We start from the raw sequence: 18446 nt of genomic DNA on the forward strand, positions 1-18446 counted from the left end.
GGCTATCCTTTAGCAAAGTCCTAAGTCTAATTAACCCCCAAAATCGACTGACAAGGTTCATTCCTCTCCGCTGCTGCCTAACTGGTTGTATGTACGCTGGGCATGCAGGACCTAAGTCAGATGCTGCTTTGTTATAATTAGGGCAGCAAATTTTGTTTTCTGTTTGGTACTTGCTGTTACATATTGCATGTAATGTATGGCACTGTTAAGGGAAAAAAATTGGAGTCAAAGTGCCTGGAAAGTTAGGTCTGCTCTGTAGCACTGTGAGATTGTTGACATCTGCCGAGGTTGGAGAGCTCAGTAAGCAGGAAATGGGGTGTCACTCTGAGTGGTAGTTTACCATTATCCTGGCATCCTAATGAAGTGTCTGCAGTGCACAGAGCTTCTGGATGGCATCTTAACGCACGGCTAAGCAAAAGCACTTCTCTCCTTGTCACTGTCATCCATCTGCCTGCACCCTACTGTAGCCAATGGGATGGAACCATGCTACAATGTGCTATAAGCCATTTAGAGTTGCACATTGCATAATCAGTCCCATCAAATATGTAAAAAATGACTATTATTGGTTATTTCCCTCAAACTCTGGCACCTGGAGTTCGATACATTAAAGTTTAACTTTTCTAAGTGCTGTTTCTTCCCATTAATTCCACATATATTTTTGTTAAATGGGATTGAGTTGCAAAGTCATTGTCTTGGGTCTTGCTAGTGGATTGCAAAAGTTGTATGAATATTCATTGCAAATTCCACTTTATATTACACAGGATGAATTTATCAATTGCCCAGATAGAACGGTTTCAACAATTCTCATTTTCTTTTTCAACAACTAATTCTGAGGCATGAATAAAAATTAGATCAATTCGGATCACAAATTGTGTATTTTCTTTATAGCTAATATTAGTTAGTTTCAACACTTCTTATAGATTTTTATTAAAAAAAAAAAAGAAAATATTTTAAAATATGTCTGCAATAGAGGATTGCTGCAGTGTACTGCGAGTGATTAAAATTGGTACTTTTATGTTGCATGCTGTAACATTAAAATATCCTGCCATTAAAAGTGGTATGAATAAGTGATTTATCTATTAATACATCAAAACCTGTGTATCTTAGCCAGCATGATTTCCAGAATATGAAGACTTACCAAACAAAAGCAGAGTTCTGGGCAGCTGATATGTTTGGGGGAAAAAAAAAAAAAAAAAAAAAAAAATTAAGCCAACAGAGTGCTCTCTTTTAAGCAAGTTTTCATTCCCTGATAACACCAATGCCATCAAGGACTGGGGTTAAGCATTGTGTGACAGAGCAAGCTTCTAAAATGGGCAAGAGCGAGATGAATTGGCTAAGTCGGGTGTTTATTTATACAAACAAGAGGGCAGAACATAATTTAGTTGCATCAGGAATTTTTCACAGACATTAAAACTATAGCAAACATAACAGCAGGGATGCTTGCACAGCAGCACAGTGGGGAAGCTCACAGAGCGTCTGCCCACACTCCGGCTGGCTGTAGCCAGCGCCATAAGTCTCACAATTTCATTAGCACTCGAAAATCCACCTAAACCACCCCATTCCGATTAAAAAATATATAAAAGGAATGAAATAAACAACCAAAAAAAAAAAGCCAAACCAAAAAAAAAAAAAAAAAAGCCCCAGACAAGACCCGTCTTTCTCTCGGCAGCCGAATCAGTTGAGAATTGTTGGAAAAACTCTTGGCAGGCAGATTTTGCTGTAGCAACAGTGTGTGACGTTTTAACCACAGCAGAAATCTTATCCAAAATAACAGAACAAGGTGAGAAGAGCCTGCAAGAAAATCGGGGAAAACCATGCCTAAAAAGCCAACAACAACAAAAGGTGGCAGATCAATAGTTTGATATTTTATGCAGGATCATAAATCACTGGGGTTTTTTCAGCAGTTCAGCCATGAGGCTCGAAAGCATAAAAAGAAAGCATGGCTTGTGATAAAATTAGGCATTAATGTGAAGCATAAATGCCATTTAACATTAAACATGCACAAGCCACTGAAATGCCTGGAAAAAGGGAAATGGGTGCTAGAGTAAAACTATACAAAGTAAATCAGACATGAATAATGCAGCAGGTCTGAGGAGGGTCACGGGTCAGACCCCAGTACCTTACAAAATAATGAATGCACGTCAGGTTAGAGACATCCATCCCTTCCTAGCCAACGTGAGTTATTGGAGATAAACCCTGGACTTCCTGTTCTGAAACAAAGTGGCTTGTCTTAAACATCTATGTCCATTTAAAATTAATGATTAAAAGAAACATTCGGTGGGATTCTCTTAAGTATTCTTTATGGGCACGAGTGCTAAAGGTTACTTTCTTCATTCATTTTTACCCAGCCACTGTTAATGTTAGAGACACGTCATGTTTTCTTCTGTGCCCAAATGTTTATCCAAAGCTCATTTACAAAAGGGTTTATATAATAGTAAGAGAGGGTTTTTTTCAATGCATTCTTCATTTAGATATAAACAAGAGAGCATCCCCATGGTTTTGCTCTGTTAAAGGGAGCCAGCCCTATTTTTAAAGAGAGTAACCCAAATTCTAAATATATTTTCTATGATTCTTTTACACGGTGAAACCATCTGTGATTCACTTCAGAGTATCCTGATCTGCTGAAATTATCCCCCACGTCTCCCAAAATTTCCCCATAAAATGCAAAGAGGATTAGCCTTCCTCTCATTCTTTATTTGATATATGTGATTATTATGACTTTCCCTTGCAAAATTTTCATGGGGAAAAGAGAGTCTAACTTTCCAAAAAGATTTTTTTCCCCTCAGATTTTCACCAATTCTTACAATAAAAAGAATGTAATTAAAACCAATATTGTTTCTTTTTATCACAATTGCTCTGCATCCTTTTCTAGACTTAGCTGGAGAATTTAACAGCTGTTCAGAGTGTTTTCCTTCCTTTTCACCCTGCACTGCTGGGCTTCATGATACAGCACAGGGAAAGGGGATAACTTTTCCCTCACCTATTTGTAAAACCCCATATTTAAGGATTTCCTCCCTACACTTGTTCAAGTTAAAGAGAAAAATATTAAAAAAAAAAATTCCTTCTACTCGGGGATGTGAAAGGGAAAATTTTCTAGGAATGTGGAACTGAAGGCATTAGAGAAATAAAGCAAATACATAGGTATTGCAAACGAAACATAAGATCCTGCATCTGATCTGTTAAATATTCCATCAACAAGGTCAAGAGTAAAGACAAGCCTAGCCACAAAAACTGAAGCGAGAGTAAGCTTTAATAAAAAAAATGAACAGTTTATCCTCTTCAGCTTCTCAAGTGGAAAAACAAATTCTTTTATACTAGAGAAAAATCAAGCGTGTATAGAGCATTTAAAAAAACCCACCAATATCAACCATTTTAATGAAAGAATACCCAATATTTTCATGGAACTATAAAAGGGAGCAAGACTAAGTGTTATGGCAAAAAGCCTGGGCTCAGCAGCTTTGTGTGGGAAATGGTGAAATGTGACTGTGATTTATAATGAGAAAAGGTATCTACAACATACAATTTTCTACCTAGCTGCAAATAATAATTCATAGTGATGTCCCTTCCAGATAAAATACCTTTGCAATGTAGGACTCATGTGGTAAAATGATCATGATAAATGTCAGACCAGTGCAGGTAACGGCTTTACAAACCATTAAGATTAGCTGGCTCTTTTTTTTTGATGATAACAGTAACCATGCTGTGACTCTATGTGGTAATAATATCTCAGTACTGATAAATGCCAGAGCCAGGCAGAGGTGTTTATCATTCCCAGTTCAGAAATGCTGACTAAAGTTACCACATGTTGCCTGTTTTTTCTTCTTTTACAATAGACTAACAATTAACAAAAAGGCCGATGCACAACATAATTTTATGCAAAATTTCTATGGTTTTTGTGCTTTATTGCCTACCTAAATATCCCCTGTGTTCCAGTACTGATGACTTTGGTACAGTACGCCCTAAAGCAAAGCTTTCTACCCTTGTCATTCTCTCAATAAATAATTTTTTTATAAATTAATATTGGGGGAGGGCTATTTTAGCACTTTTGCAAATACTCCTCACAAAGAATTGCAGCCTCTGTGAGCAGCAGAGGGTGCAGGGATGTGGTTCCCCTATCTGTGTAAAAGAGCAGAAACACTTCCGTCAAGAGAACACGATAAAGTTTCACTGTACAACACTTCCCTGTAAATGTTCTGCAACAAAGAGTGAGCCCTTCCTTCCACTGTGCTTATCCCTGCCTCAGTGTCTCAGTTCCACTCAAGCCCAATGAACTCTCAGTAAAAAAAAACAAAAAAACTCAAAAAAACCCCCAGAATTAAAAATTAAACTACTTGAGAAACTGTATCTGTGGAGTTGCAGAAGAGATGCAAGGCAGCCTAAATATAAATATAAATATAAATATAAATATAAATATAAATATAAATATAAATATAAATATAAATATAAATATAAATATAAATAATGTGAATGTAGATAATATAAATATAACTAATCTAGTGAGACCACAGCATGTTGGTCTCTTCTCCCAGGTAACAAGTCCCCGATTGAAAGGAAATGGCCTCAGGTAGTGCCAGGAGAGGTTTAAGTTGGATATTAGGAAAAATTTCTTCATTAAAGGGATTGCTAAGCATTGGAACAGGCTGCCCAGAGCAGTGGGTGAGTGCCCATTCCTGGAGGGATTTAAAAGCCATGTGGATGTGGCACTCAAGGTTTGGTGGTGGACTTGGCAGTGCTGTGGTAAAGGTTAGACTTTGATCATGGAGGACTCTTTGAAACCAAATGATTCAGTAGGTTTTTTTTTTTTTTTTTATGTACACCAAAAAAAAATAAAATAAAAAGCAGAAATAAAAAGCCCAGAGAATTTTCACCCCCTTCCTATAATAAATTAACTTCTGCAAATTTAATATCATTTTCATTTGTATCTTCAGACCTATTTCCACTGGGCAGTTCACCCACAGAACAAAACTAAACAGTAATGGCTTTTGGCAGAAAGCATCCAGAGATGACTGTACTACAAGGCTGAGGGATGTTGTGCTGTTCAGAAGTTAAGGCTTTTTGTAGGTCATACCAAAACAAGAGAGAAATACACAGAAAGTGTGCTCTTCATTTGTGTTTGACTTCATTATCACTATTTTCAATTGCTTGACTTCCTATAGAAAGAATCCATCAGAAAGTTTGGATTTTTTTACTGGAAACTAATACCTATGCACTGCCTACTTTTAGGTCTTTGTCTTCCATGTCTACATGATTGTTAAAATTAAAAACAATTTCAGTATAAACATCTATATCTGTGGGTAGGAAGTATTAATCTCAGCAGGAACTAGCAACACATGCTGAGGAAGGAATATTATCCTAGTAATTTTAATTTTTAAATTAAGCTTGATTGCAGGAAAATTTTAGCTTGAAACTTTTTTTGGTGAAACCTTTAAATCAAGTCACTAATCACCACGTATGCTTATGCAGCACCTACTGCAACTGGGATTTAATCCTGATTGAGATCTCTGAGTGCTAGGGTAATATGAATATTAAAGAGGAACATATACGAAGAATGATAGGTGATAATTAAATCATAGATGATAAGATCAGAAAAGTGTTCTCAGGTTATCTAGGGCATGTAGCATGCAAGATGTTTTCCCTACGTCAGACCTACTGGTACCTTATCTAATCTGTTCCTAAATGAAAGAACAGTTGTACATGACTTTGTTTAGTTGCAACATCTTAGACAAATCGATGAAAATATCAGCCAAACCTTTCCCACAAAACTATGAATCATAGTAAAACAGGAAGGCATACCTTAACAGAAATGGTAGAACTGTTCTTATCACCCCAAAGGAGAGAATAAAGTCCTTAGTGCTGCATTCTTTATTACTAATTTTAAGTTTGAAACACTTTTTTTTCCTGCAGAAATTCCAGTTGTGGGTTATTATAGGTATGAGAAAATAGCTACAGTGGAACAGTTTTTTGAAATAATTTTTCAGGAGGTCGAACTACTAAAAACAATAGTGAATGTTATGTTTCTAAATATGATGGGAGGTTAAAGACAGACTCATAAATATACTGGATTTAATTATGATGAGTAAAAAAGGACAACAAGGATTACTTAGAAAGTGCACCTATCACAGAAGCTGCATCACTGGGCAAATGTAATTCCAGAGGATAATTCCATTTAAAATGTGGGTCTCTTACTTCTTGGACATATTTTATCTAAGGAAGGTGGTCTATCAGTCTAATAAAATAAGTTAAAATATTTTTATCTAAATGAGGATATGCTTTCTTAAGATTAACAGAGAATTTTTAATCTTTGTAAACTACTTTTGTTCTCTGTTAAGGTGAAAGAAGGTATGAAATATTCTGGTTTTAACCATGTATTCATGATGACTTTTCTTGTAGGGTATCAGCTACAGCACTGTGCAAAGCAATGTCCAAATGTGGCACTCAAATGATTATTTTCTTTTTTTTTTCCTTTAGAAATCCAGGACAATGCCACTCGCATCAAATGCATAAGGAGCCTGGTAAAGAAGCTCCCAAGACCCAACTATGAGACAATGAAAATCCTTTTTCAACATCTACAGAAGTAAGTAGAACTGTGGTACTCTCAGATCAGTAATTTCAAAAAACAGGAATCAGTATGTGGTGTCCTAATCCTATTGGAAGAGTCATCCAAAATATCAAAAATAATTACATTCTTTGGCAAAACTAAGCATGATTCATGGTATCTATGTATATTCTATTCCTGCGCAAAAAATCAAGATGTCTAAGCAAAATCCCAATTTTTAACTGGAGTAGAAAGTAGGACAATTCTGTTTCTTTCAATACAGCCAAAACCATTGGGATTACCCAATTCAATGTTACAGGTGCATTGAATTGGGCAAATGCAACATGTCCCAGATTGCATTCACCCAGTTTGATGGAATTTCTCCAGGAATGGCCTTTTGGATGGTCATGTTTTCAACACTGAGGTCCCTGCTGTTCTGTACTGTCATTGTGATATGTCGAGGTCAGACACAACCTCACTCAAGAAAACAGAGTGAGAGAATGTGTGCACACATTCTCTCATTCAGCAGGTTATCTAGAGAAGGATGATGATTTATTGCTCTTGTCCCTCACATGGAGCTTGGGACAACACAGAACACCTAAGAAATGCTGAGGAAATATTTGGAAGTGCATCTTTGCTCTCCTCAAGTTGCTGAGATACTGCAGAGGCAGCAAAACAACCCTGTGAGGTTGCCCCTCATCATTCCCCTGGGGTTTCCACACTCATTGAGCTGCGTTTGCAAGAGACATCAACCCAAAAAATCAACCAAGGGTGTCACATTCACCTCAGGTTTTCTTCCTGTGCTTCATGGCATTAACAGCAAAGGTGTCCATAGCTGACATGGCTCACTCAGACACCCACCAGACCTCTTTGACCTGCAGGATGGCAGGGAGGCCTCGGGGTGGGGATATGGGAAGGGCAGGGTCCTTCTTGCTGTTGGCACTACCCAACTGCTATTTTCTACAGTCATTTTTCAGCCAAACTACCCCTAAAACTGAAGGGACATCAGGATCTGGGCCCCATCAAGGCACAGAGGAGTATTTCATCCCAGGAACGATGTACTGACCCCAGTGAGGGAGTGATAAAGGCTCCAAATCAAAGACCACTCTGAGCTTATAATGAATGATGCCTTTATAGCGATCATTTCTTGGCATGTGCATGTAAGAGATGTAGATCCTTTATCTTGCTTTGCAGCTTCCAGCTGAAATGGCAAAATGAAGTTCATATAGTTGTGGGAATGTCCCCATTTCATTTAAGCATGGAAGGATTTTAAGCAGTCCATAAAATGACTGAGTTTGGCCTTGCAGAAAAACAGTTTCCTGTGTGTTCATTTGATGCACTGTGTGCACACATTCTCTCCTTCAGCAGGTTATCTAGAGAAGGATGATAATTTATTGCTGGCAATGGAAGAATAATAAGGGAAATTATTTCCTGGGAAGAACATGAGTGCAAGGAGTGGGTACACGCTGTCAGCACAGATATGCCATATACAAAATTTACTGCACTCTGTGTGGCATTGATCTTAACCTGAAAAAGTTTTGTTGCCGTGTCTTAGGGGAGAGATATCAGGTATACACAATAAGTCTTTGATCTCATAGTTAAATCACTTGATTGAGACTCGGGAGACGTGGGTTCAGTTCTTGGCTTTGACCGGATGTTCTGGGTGACCTTGGGTAAATCATTTAATCTCCCTGTGCCTCGGTTCCTTGTTTACAAAATGATGATAATACTTCCTTTGTCTGCATTGGCTTTTTAGAGCATAATCTATTTGGGACAGCAGTTGTTTCCTGCTGTGGATGTGTAGAATAACTGGCGAAACTGGACCCACACTGGTGGGTTTTTTGGGAAAAACAAGAGGAAAAATAAAACTGCTAAAATAGAGGAAATAAAACACCAATAGTTCATAAAGCAGAGGTAAACCAAGGCGACACAGTGGCACAGAGTGATGGAAGGCAGGAAGCCTTCCTGGACACTGGAGCCATTTGGGGGTTTAAGCATTAGGGAAGTAATTGTCTGAGTCTCTCTGAAGAAGGTCAGTCTTCTTCTCTGCCTCAAACCCATCCTCAGGAAAAGATAGGGCTATTCCAGAAGCTTTGCTCCATTGGTATGGAAGCAACAGTAGAATAGATGTTGAAAACACAAAAATATCCCCCCAAAAATAAAACCTATGTGTTCTCTTGAACTTGTTGATGTTAAAGACAGGGGTCAGTCTGAATGATCTCAAGACTCCATAGATGAGAATGAATTAGTGTACTTACATTTTCAGTAATGATGTGATGCTTATATTCTCAAATAGAGACAATGTGTGTTTGTTTGAATCAGTCTAGGAAACATGACTAGTTTGCAGAGGTTACAAAATGTAGAGTTATATTCGTTTTGGGGACACTCTTCAGAAGAGGAGTGTCAATGTCCCTAAGCACAGAGTTGCACCACCCCTTTGATCACAGGACTTTCTCAGGGCAAGTTACAGGAGTTCCAGAAGTTTCTGTTTAGTTGGAAAAATAACTAAAATGGCTTTATTTGAGGCATTTTACTGCAGTTTCTGTATTTGCTGATTGAGACGGATGTTCTTGCCCAGAGTTGAACTGGTCTTGAGGGGGTTCAGATAGGGAGAGGATGAGGGGCTGCAGCCATGCTGTTTCCATGGCATTCCCCCTCTTTCTCTTACCCTTCTCCTGGTCCTTTCCTTCCTGTCAGACAGACAGAACAGGGCTATACAGACCTGGACCATGGGGCTGCCCAAGCCTGTGACTTCTGTACAGATGTGAGAGCATCTGTCTCACTGACACTCAGCATGAGAAGCCAACCTTTGCCTTATCCTGAGCCATTCTGCAGCAATCCAGTCTGCAGGAGCAGGTCCAGATCCAGCAGAAATAACAATGAGAAATGCACTTCAGAAGGGTCCTCCTTAGAAACCCAGGCAAAGCAGGTGATGAGAGAGTCTGTGAGAAAGGCCTGGCAGCAGGGATTAACTCCTGTGCCATATATCTCTCTTCAACCGAGCTCTCTGAAGCTGCAAGAAGTCACAGTGCAGTGCATGCAGCCCACAGGAGGTGGATTAAAAGCAAAGTTGAGTCTGCAGTACCTGTTCTTTCAAGTTTTTTTGCATATGATAGGAAAAACCACAACCTGCTGATGTCCCTGTTCATCTTTCCATGAAATCTCCTCAACTTAAAAGCAAAATAGACAAAATATGGGGCTGAACAGACATATCACATAGCTCTGTCAGTCTAATTCCATAAGGAATTGTTCCATTATGACTCATGCTGGAAATAATTGAGCACAACTTCTATTAGGCTATTCATGCTTCTTCCCAAAGATGAACAAACCAAACAAATAGACATTACACAGGAAAGAAACAACAAAAACCCAACCTGAGCAGAGATTTTCCTGAATAAAGGGGTACAGAAAACAGCCTGTTCTACTCTAACACGTTTGGAGAATATTTGTTTGCTCTGTACAGCCCATATATTTCTGCCCCATACACCAGTTCCACAGATCTCCTCTTTCCTCTTCCTTACATCTAACTTTTACTCCCAAACAAAGTGAGCTAATCACAGGTACCAGCTAAAACTGATGCACCTTTCTGGTCCCATTTTTTGGGCGCACACAGGACATCAAATGGCGCAGAAACATTGCCTTGTCTCTCTGCACAAACATGAACTGAGCACAGCGAATCCCTATCTGAGAAACCATTACATGTACCAAATAATTTGCTCACGGAATTGTAATACAAGTTAGGCAGAAGGAGAATTTCACTCTATTTATTTTATGACCTGCTTTCACCACAACACCTTGAGGAAGCTGTTACACACCCATTGGGAAACCGGGGCACGAGAAGTTTCAATGCCTTAAAATCTCAACGTAAACCAGCAACACAATTTAAAAACCCGGATGGGATTTTTTTTTTTTTTATTTGCACAGAAGCTTCTCCAGTGACCACAAACCTTCTCATTTCTCCCTCATGCAAAATGCAGCAGGGAGGAGGAACACCCTGGCTGTGTCCTCAGAGCTGGCGAGGGCGGACGCCGCTCTCCTGCAGGAGCTGTGTGCCTGCCTTACACAGCGCTGTGCCTGAGCTCGTGAGCTGTGCTTATTAATGTTAAATTAATGAATCTCAGCCTGCTCTGCTTATTAGGTTGAGCTCCGTGCCACCACCACGAGGCAGCTCTGCGACTCCCAGACCCGAGCTGTGTCACATCTGACCAGGCTGGAGCGCAGGGCAGCCAAGCTCCGGTCTGGCTGTGCCCACCCGTGTGGACACCCCTGCAAGGGGAGGCGTTAGGGACAAAAACCCCTCTCCTCGCTCCTGATTCCCCTGCACAAAGGCAGGATAATGTGTGTTATTTACAAAACTATAACAGGGATGTCGAAATAATTAAAGGGGAAGGCAGGGGCCAGCTCCCATCCCTGTGCCTTCCGTGGAAGCGCGGAACCCAGATGCCCAACTGTGGAAGAGATTCGTCCAGCAGCAGCATCTGCCTCCTTGGCAGCCACTTCAGGCAAGTTGTCTGGGGAGCTCTGCAGTTGCCTCTTGGTTTATCACGTGGATCTGTTAATGTGCCCTATCTGGCTGGCTTGTCCAGGCAGGAGCTGATTTGTTTTAATTCACCTTTGAATCCATGAAACTCCATTTATTTTGCTCCATTTTCCCCCATACTCTACATAGCATAGCAAGTAATTTTCAGATGCCATCCAGGCTTTCTGCCCTTTCAGAGGGAGAATGATGATTTTCTTCCTGATTGTCTTCCCCCTCTGCCCAAATCCTTCATTCTTACAATTAATTGTTTGCATTGATTTCACTGGAAAGATGTTTCTCATCAAGGGTAGAACTATATATCTAAGATAAATCCACCAATATTAATACATGATCTTAATAAAGTTATAGGTATTAATCTTCAGCTGTTTTGACCAAAAAACCCCAAATTTCCTCCCTGATCATATGTCTGTGAACAGGAAAAAAAACATCCAACCTTTACAAACAGTGGGGAGGAACAGTCCCCCCACCTCAAACCTCACAACCTTTGGCAGCAACATTCTGAAAAGCCAAGGATTTTCCAAACTATATACAACTAAACAGACTTGTTTCTACTTATTAAAATCTAAGGTGAAAAAAAAGAAAATAAAAAATAAATTAAAAGCTAAATAAAGCAGAGCCATGCATAACCAGCAGCCCACAGTAGCCTGCACACCATGACACAATGACAATGTGATGACAAATCCAGCAGCAGTACCCAGAATTCTAAGGGAAACCAGAAAATGAAGTTAAAGTACAGCATATAATAATGCTGTACGGGATGCCTGCAAACTTTTTTTTCCCTCCAAAGTTGGTGGAGGAAAGATGTAGCAAACATATGTGATTTCCACTTGCTAAACTACGTGTCATATCAGCAGTTTTCAGGCAGGCTCACGTAATAAATGTAGGCTCAGGAGAGCCCTTTCCTCACACAGCAAAAGAACAGATTACACTGAGAACTGTGCAAGTTTTCTATTAAGAATAATAATAGTAATAATCATTATCATCATCATCATCATCATCATCATCATCATCAAGGTAAAAGCCACTGAAAACTAAAAACAATGCCCAAAATGGAAGTACTATAAAAAAGAAAACATCTATTTGGGAAACCTCAGTGAACCTGTGGAAGACCTACAACCCAAAAAGTGGAATGGGCACTTAAGTTTTCCCTCAGGAAAAATGCCCAAATTTAGAAAGGTACAGAAGCCCTTAAAAGAAAGCACAAGAAAGACTATTTGTTTAAATTATTTCCTGAATCAAGACCTTTCTTTATAATCAGGCAACTCACAAGCAGGTTTTGGTTTTCAGCCATGGGACAGCAGCAAGGAGAAAAGTTTAACTGTGCCCCTACAAGCTTTGGGGAAGCAGCTACTGGAAATGTGAGGAGGAGAAACAACCTCCTGCAGGAGGGCAGACCAGTTACATTAAAAATTCAGGTATACCTGACTGGCATTTTAAGATATATATGAAATTATTTAATGATCTTTTAACTTGAGAAGGGCAAATATATATTGAGATGTGCTTTTGCGTGCGTGCTTTTCTCAGTTTCAACTATGGAAGAGTTTTACAAAGGAGCTGGAGCAATGCCAACACTCATCCCATTTACCACAGCTTCCCAGGGCTCATTTTGGGGGAAGGAGAAGAATTAAACGCTTTTCCTCTCTGTTAGGCACATATCAGTCTACTAAACTCACCCTTTGGATGTAAGTGGACCCAAGAAAATATGCACCAGGCACAAGTGTGCACAGGACAGGAGTAATAGTAGATTTTGGGTTCAAGACAAAAAAATAGAAAAAAAAATCCAGTCTCTCAGAAGCATCTTTGAGCATTTTGATTTTTTACTTTTTTGGGTTGGGGTGACCTGCTACCAAGGGTTTTGCAATCATGCCAAATCCTGTTCTTTGAGGAATAAGTTTACAAAGTTAATTCTTCCCCAAAGAATACCTTACTGCTTAGTGCTTTTAACAAGAAGCATGATGAGTAATTAAAGCCACATTTTCACCACTTGCTTCCATCTATTTCTGATTTTCACAACTGTATATAAAAATATAAACCCTGATTTTCATAACAGTCAGGCAAATAATTGCACTCGGTACTTTTCAATGCTACCAAGTACTGAACTGGTGTATCAGCAAATAACAGAATGATAAAAATAATTAACATAGTTTTAATTTAAATATTTATGACACAGTTGACTCTGTGGCTGCACGGCACCATTGTGCTGAGTGCAGTACACAAACCCTGATAGACAGAGCCCCTGTCTCCAAGAGCTCCTATTGTTCATCCCACATTACTCAATATCAAACGATCTCAAAAAAGCTTTTCAAACATTAATTAAATCTCCTAACTTCCTTTTCAGGTCAGTAAGTTTTATTATCCTAGTTGTGTAGATAAAGAAAGTGAGGAATGGAGAAGAGGGTGAGGCACTTTCCCACCACGACGCAGCCAGCACTTCTCACTTCCACTCTTTGCTTGCTCCCCAGTCCCCCAGTGGAGCCCCCCAAGCCTTTGAAGGCTCATCCATGTGCTGTGGGTGTACGTGTGCATCTGGCCAGCACATCCCAGGCAGGGCTGGTTACTGCTAAGGACTCTTCAGTTAATCAGGACCACGTGAGGATCCTGCTTCTGGTTTGCGCTCGCATCAGCTTCAGCAAAATATCACCGGCGGAGTTGATTTTAAGGGATTTTGTAACCTCTTAATATTGCTTGGGGTTAGTGTTCTTTCCAGCTCAAATCATTTTTTGTTGGCCAAAATTAGGAATGCTCAATTCATTACAATGGCTCTGTCCCCCTTTTTTTTATTTGTTTTTTTGGGGGGGAGACTGGGCTCTAGCACACTAATGTCCACAACAAGGTCATCAAAGGGTAAATTGCAATGCTTTTCATTTTTGTGCCTAAAGATACATGATTTTTCTCATAATTAAGGTTGTGAAATAAATAATTTGTTTGAAGTTTCTCAGATATTCATTGGGACTTTAAAAAAACAAAACAGAACAAAACAAAAAAGGCTTTAAGGCCAAAATGTCAGTGTTCTGTGCAAAATAATTAATACAACACAATAGGATCTATTCTACTATTGATTGAAAGGGAATTTATGCAGGTAATTCATTAAGGCCAGTGAGAGTTTGGCATGTAAATCCCCCAGCACTTTGATGGGAAAATAGACCTGGATTATTTTTTTTACATAAGATATAAAATACATGATTTTCAGTGACAAATTTATAAAAAGCAAAAGCAAATACCTGAACAACTAGGGCCCTGCTCTGTGAGGGTTCTGGAATGACATTAGATCAAATCCTTTTTCACACACTGCAAAAGATGCAACAATCATTTCAATCACCATGTTAAGAGAATCAATACAATTTTTCCTTCCAGAGAATGGTACTTTACATTCCAATATTTGCAGGCTATCACCTTCATACATCTCTTTTTTTTGGTCAAGTGCATGATTACTACTTCTGACAGGGTATTGGCCATTTTCTTATGAAGATCTACAAATTCTTGTAAATAAAAACCAATCAGAAAAAAAAAAAAAAAAAAGAAGAGCAAATCTGTGGACTGGAATGCACTCTACTTGTAATGGGAACAAAAAGCTGGCAATGAAATATAAACCTAAATCACAGCAGAATGACCTACTTTAAGGCATTTGCCAAAGAGACAGTGTTTTAGACAGCTCCTCTGAAGTAGCGTCTTTATGTCTATGCCATCTGCAGATTTATTATTGTGCTTTAGAAAAAAAAAAAAAAAAAAAAAAAAAAGAAAGAAAAAAAATGAAAAAGGAAAGAAAAACCTACAGTGTGCCTGAACAAAACTCAGCTTCATCTATAGAAAGATTCCAGTACTGTGGGCACCACACCCACACCTACTGATGTGGTCCAAGTTTTTTCTTTAGAGGCACCTAATTAAGAAACCCTGACTCATTTACATGGATACGTTTGATCTAAATTACACTCCAAACCACACCAAATTAGGAGCATCTGTGAATGCGAAGTGTTTGTTCCCAGTGCCTGGTAGAACAGGGCCAGTTCTGGACGGCACATGTTCAAGTGACGAAAAATATTTCAGATGTAACATACTTCTGAGACCCACTTTTCCACTAATAATTCATAATGAGTTAAACCAATATCTCTGCTTCAGCAATTATTTCAGGCTGGGGGAAAAATGTCATTTTACTTTTTAAAGGAAGGGTGGGGGGGGAGAAGCAGGAGTGGGCAACCACCTAGTTTGGTGGGGCATTAACACAACCATTAGTTACAGTTTAAATCTGTGCGGCGCATTTGTTTTCAGATATGCTTTACACCTAAAGCCTGGACTGAAGGAAAGTATAAATTAATGATTGGTTGTTGTTCACAAACAAGACCTTCTGCCTTGGTGAATGGTCTTCCCTCGTTAATCAATTTTCCAGAGGAGTCTGGGCGGAAGGCAGGGTCTCAGCCCAAAGAGGCAGCACCCTACATAATAGTAACATGAAAAATTCAAGACCACCAGATCTGAGAGTGATGCCTCCCTTTCCAGGCTGCCTTGCTGGTGGCTGACTGTGCCTGCTTGCAGCCCAGAAAGCCACTCTGCACAAAAACGGGTCCTGTGGCAATTAGGAATCTTTTATCCCGCTTTCCCATCTCCCACTAAGAGCGAGCAGGGGGGCTGCAGAAGCCACTGGTTGCTGCCTCGCTGCCTTCCTGACAAACTGAATAAAAAATAGCCTTAATCTCACTCTAGGCAGCCCAAGAACCGAGGAGTGTAAATCCGAATTCCACGCTGGGTTTGCAATTCCCAGCCCACTGGCGCAATTTGGCACGACCTTTGGATTTGGCCCATAGTGTTTGGCAACCACCTTTTATTCTTCCCATCCTTTATACTTTGTGAATAGTCCAAGTTACATAATGCCAGTGACAATTTGTTTATGGTGAGCGCTGGAGTCACTGTTTTATGATTACATTCAAACTTTTAGCCACATTTTGACATCTAAAGGATCATCTTGCATTCTCGTGTACTCTATACAATGAAGGTTTGTGTTCCAGTGAGGAGCAGGGGGGGAGGAACTTTATAAATAACATGACTCCTTTTGTCTGAAGAGATTTTAATACATTTGTCTGATCTACTGTTTTTGCAGTAGCTAGAATATAATTTGAATATATTAATATTTTCAGCAACTGTGCTGAGAGAGCCCAGTTAATAACTTATGCATGGGTGTATAGATACACTTCAGACAGAGGTAGTTTTTAGCCCTTATGTTGGTAATAGTTAGAAACACACAATGAAAGAGCCTGTTCTTTCCTCCTCTTTGTTGTGGGCATGCATTGTGATGGTATGGAGCCAGTGTTCTTTCTGTTGTCTACACAGCCTGGATTCAATAAGCAGTTATATATGCATATTATGACAATGTGGTCAAGGAAACCAGATTTTTTTACTATACCTTCATGTGCCTGTACAGTATAAAATCTGGTATTTATTTTTCTTGTCCTCATTCAATATGTTAACAAAATCATAATTTGATACAGGTTATGTTCACTTTATAATTAAAATTATAGAGTTAGATGAAAATACAGCAAGATGTTGCTGAATGGAAAATATTTATCTTTTCGTACATTACGCATTATGGTGCTATGTAAAATCATAAATCTGTGAAGCAGCTCTCTCCAGCCAATTTGCCTCCTCCCCTGGTCCACAAGATGCAACCAGTTACCTCCTTTAAACTGAGGATTTTACACCCACCTCAGCCCTATCATTAGATAGCACTGCCACATCCTCTCCAAAGCTTTGCTGTGGTCTTCCAAAAGAAGACCCCTTGCCATGGAGATAAGCCAAGAAAAAGGAATTCAGAAAAGTTCTGTAATTTTTGCGGCTCCTCCTATAGCTCTCCCAGCACCTTTGCAGAAAAGCACGAACTTTTTTTGCACCATGTTCTCTGTGTCAGCACTAGGCTCAGGCTCCCCAGACCACCTCAGGATAGCACTTCATCCATCTGGAAACTGTTCTCACCTCCCAGATCATTGCCATCCACACTGCCAAGTGCAGGCCTTCACCAAACACCATCAGCAGCCACCATGCAGTCAGCCCAGGGCATATGGGACAGCCCCGGAGCATATGGAAGCTCTCCAGCAAGGGAAGTTTACTGGGAACATCAGTTTGCCTTGTTCAAACTCTCGGTCCTGAGAGGATTTCCACAGGGCTGTGGCAGCAGTAGTAGCAGGCAACTTTAACCACCTCAGACAACCCAGATTGTTTCCATGTCTGGATAAGGGTCTCATAAAAGTGTCATCAGGATAAGGAGGTTTCATTCCTTCAGGGCATCTACCCCATGGAAATCGCTGCAGCTGCTCTGGACTCAGAGCCAACCCTGAGATTTCTGTCGTAGGGCAAATTTCAAGTCTTGAACACATTTTGGATCTCACCTGGCCTCTATAGTGAGGAGATGCTTAACCTTTCCAAACTATATAGTAAGAGCTTTCCATTACTTCCCATACTAAATTAAGTTTATCCAGCTCTACAGTGTGTGCTTGCTAAAGAGGCACTTTATAAGTTGTAAATCCATATACAGTCACTTCAGGCTAGACATTTTCTGCTGGAGAGGCAGCACCTACAGAGAGGTGCCCTGAAAGCTGCTTACTGTTTGAGTTGTCCAAAGACTGATGACTGGTATCAGGGTTTTGATATCAACAGCAAGATTGTCCCTGTTGTTCCTAAATCCTTCAATCTCTGTCAAACATGGTTTGGGTTAGGAGGTCTAAGAGACTCATATATGTTTTCTCACCACTTTTTTTAACTGTGGATTTTGATCAGGGTTAGACAGAAGCAGATATTGGCAAATCTGGTCACTTGAAGCTTCAAAGATGAAAGAAATACGACTTCTGAGAGAGGTAGGGCTGACTGTGTAGAGTATAAAGACTTTGTAAAGAATCTGAGGCAGTTAGACCAGAGTCATCTGAGACCAGCACATGTGTGAGTGGGTATTTGACTTTAAAGGAGCTAATGAGAAAATTCAAAGCTAGTTTAAAGCCAGGAAATATTGCAGAACTTGCAGTACTACAAAGGGTGCTTCTTAGAAAGACACAATATATGGAAAATCCTCCACTCCAGGCAGTCCCTGCATTTAGTGCAGCAGACTAAACACGTGCACAAAAAAATAAACATCAAGCTAAGGTGAGGGGACAAGACAGACAAAGTGTAAGTAGAAAAGACAATGCTGACATAGTAAATTCATTGCTCAAGGGCGAGTAAAATGTAAATAAGTTTAAGGAAATCAAAGACTCGTGGCACATACTCACTAGTGCATTTAAGAGCTGCGTTCATCCTACTCGTGCTCAGTATCAGGGCTGAAACAATCGTGGTGCTGGGAGGCATGTTAAAGCATCTTTCAAATCTGATACAAATGCAGTGCAGATATATTGC

The 18446-nt window shown here is 39.7% G+C and overlaps 1 protein-coding gene across 1 annotated transcript in view; it reads left to right on the top strand.

The window, feature by feature from the left end:
* Positions 1-18446, top strand: part of ARHGAP15 (Rho GTPase activating protein 15) — a 323478-nt gene that overhangs the window by 293499 nt on the left and 11533 nt on the right. The window contains exon 13 of the mRNA XM_058810001.1: positions 6469-6574. Coding sequence (XP_058665984.1) covers positions 6469-6574 — 106 coding nt within the window. The remainder of the gene's footprint in view (positions 1-6468; positions 6575-18446) is intronic.

Source organism: Ammospiza caudacuta, chromosome 8 (assembly GCF_027887145.1).
Source record: "Ammospiza caudacuta isolate bAmmCau1 chromosome 8, bAmmCau1.pri, whole genome shotgun sequence".
Taxonomy (NCBI): Eukaryota; Metazoa; Chordata; class Aves; order Passeriformes; family Passerellidae; genus Ammospiza; species Ammospiza caudacuta.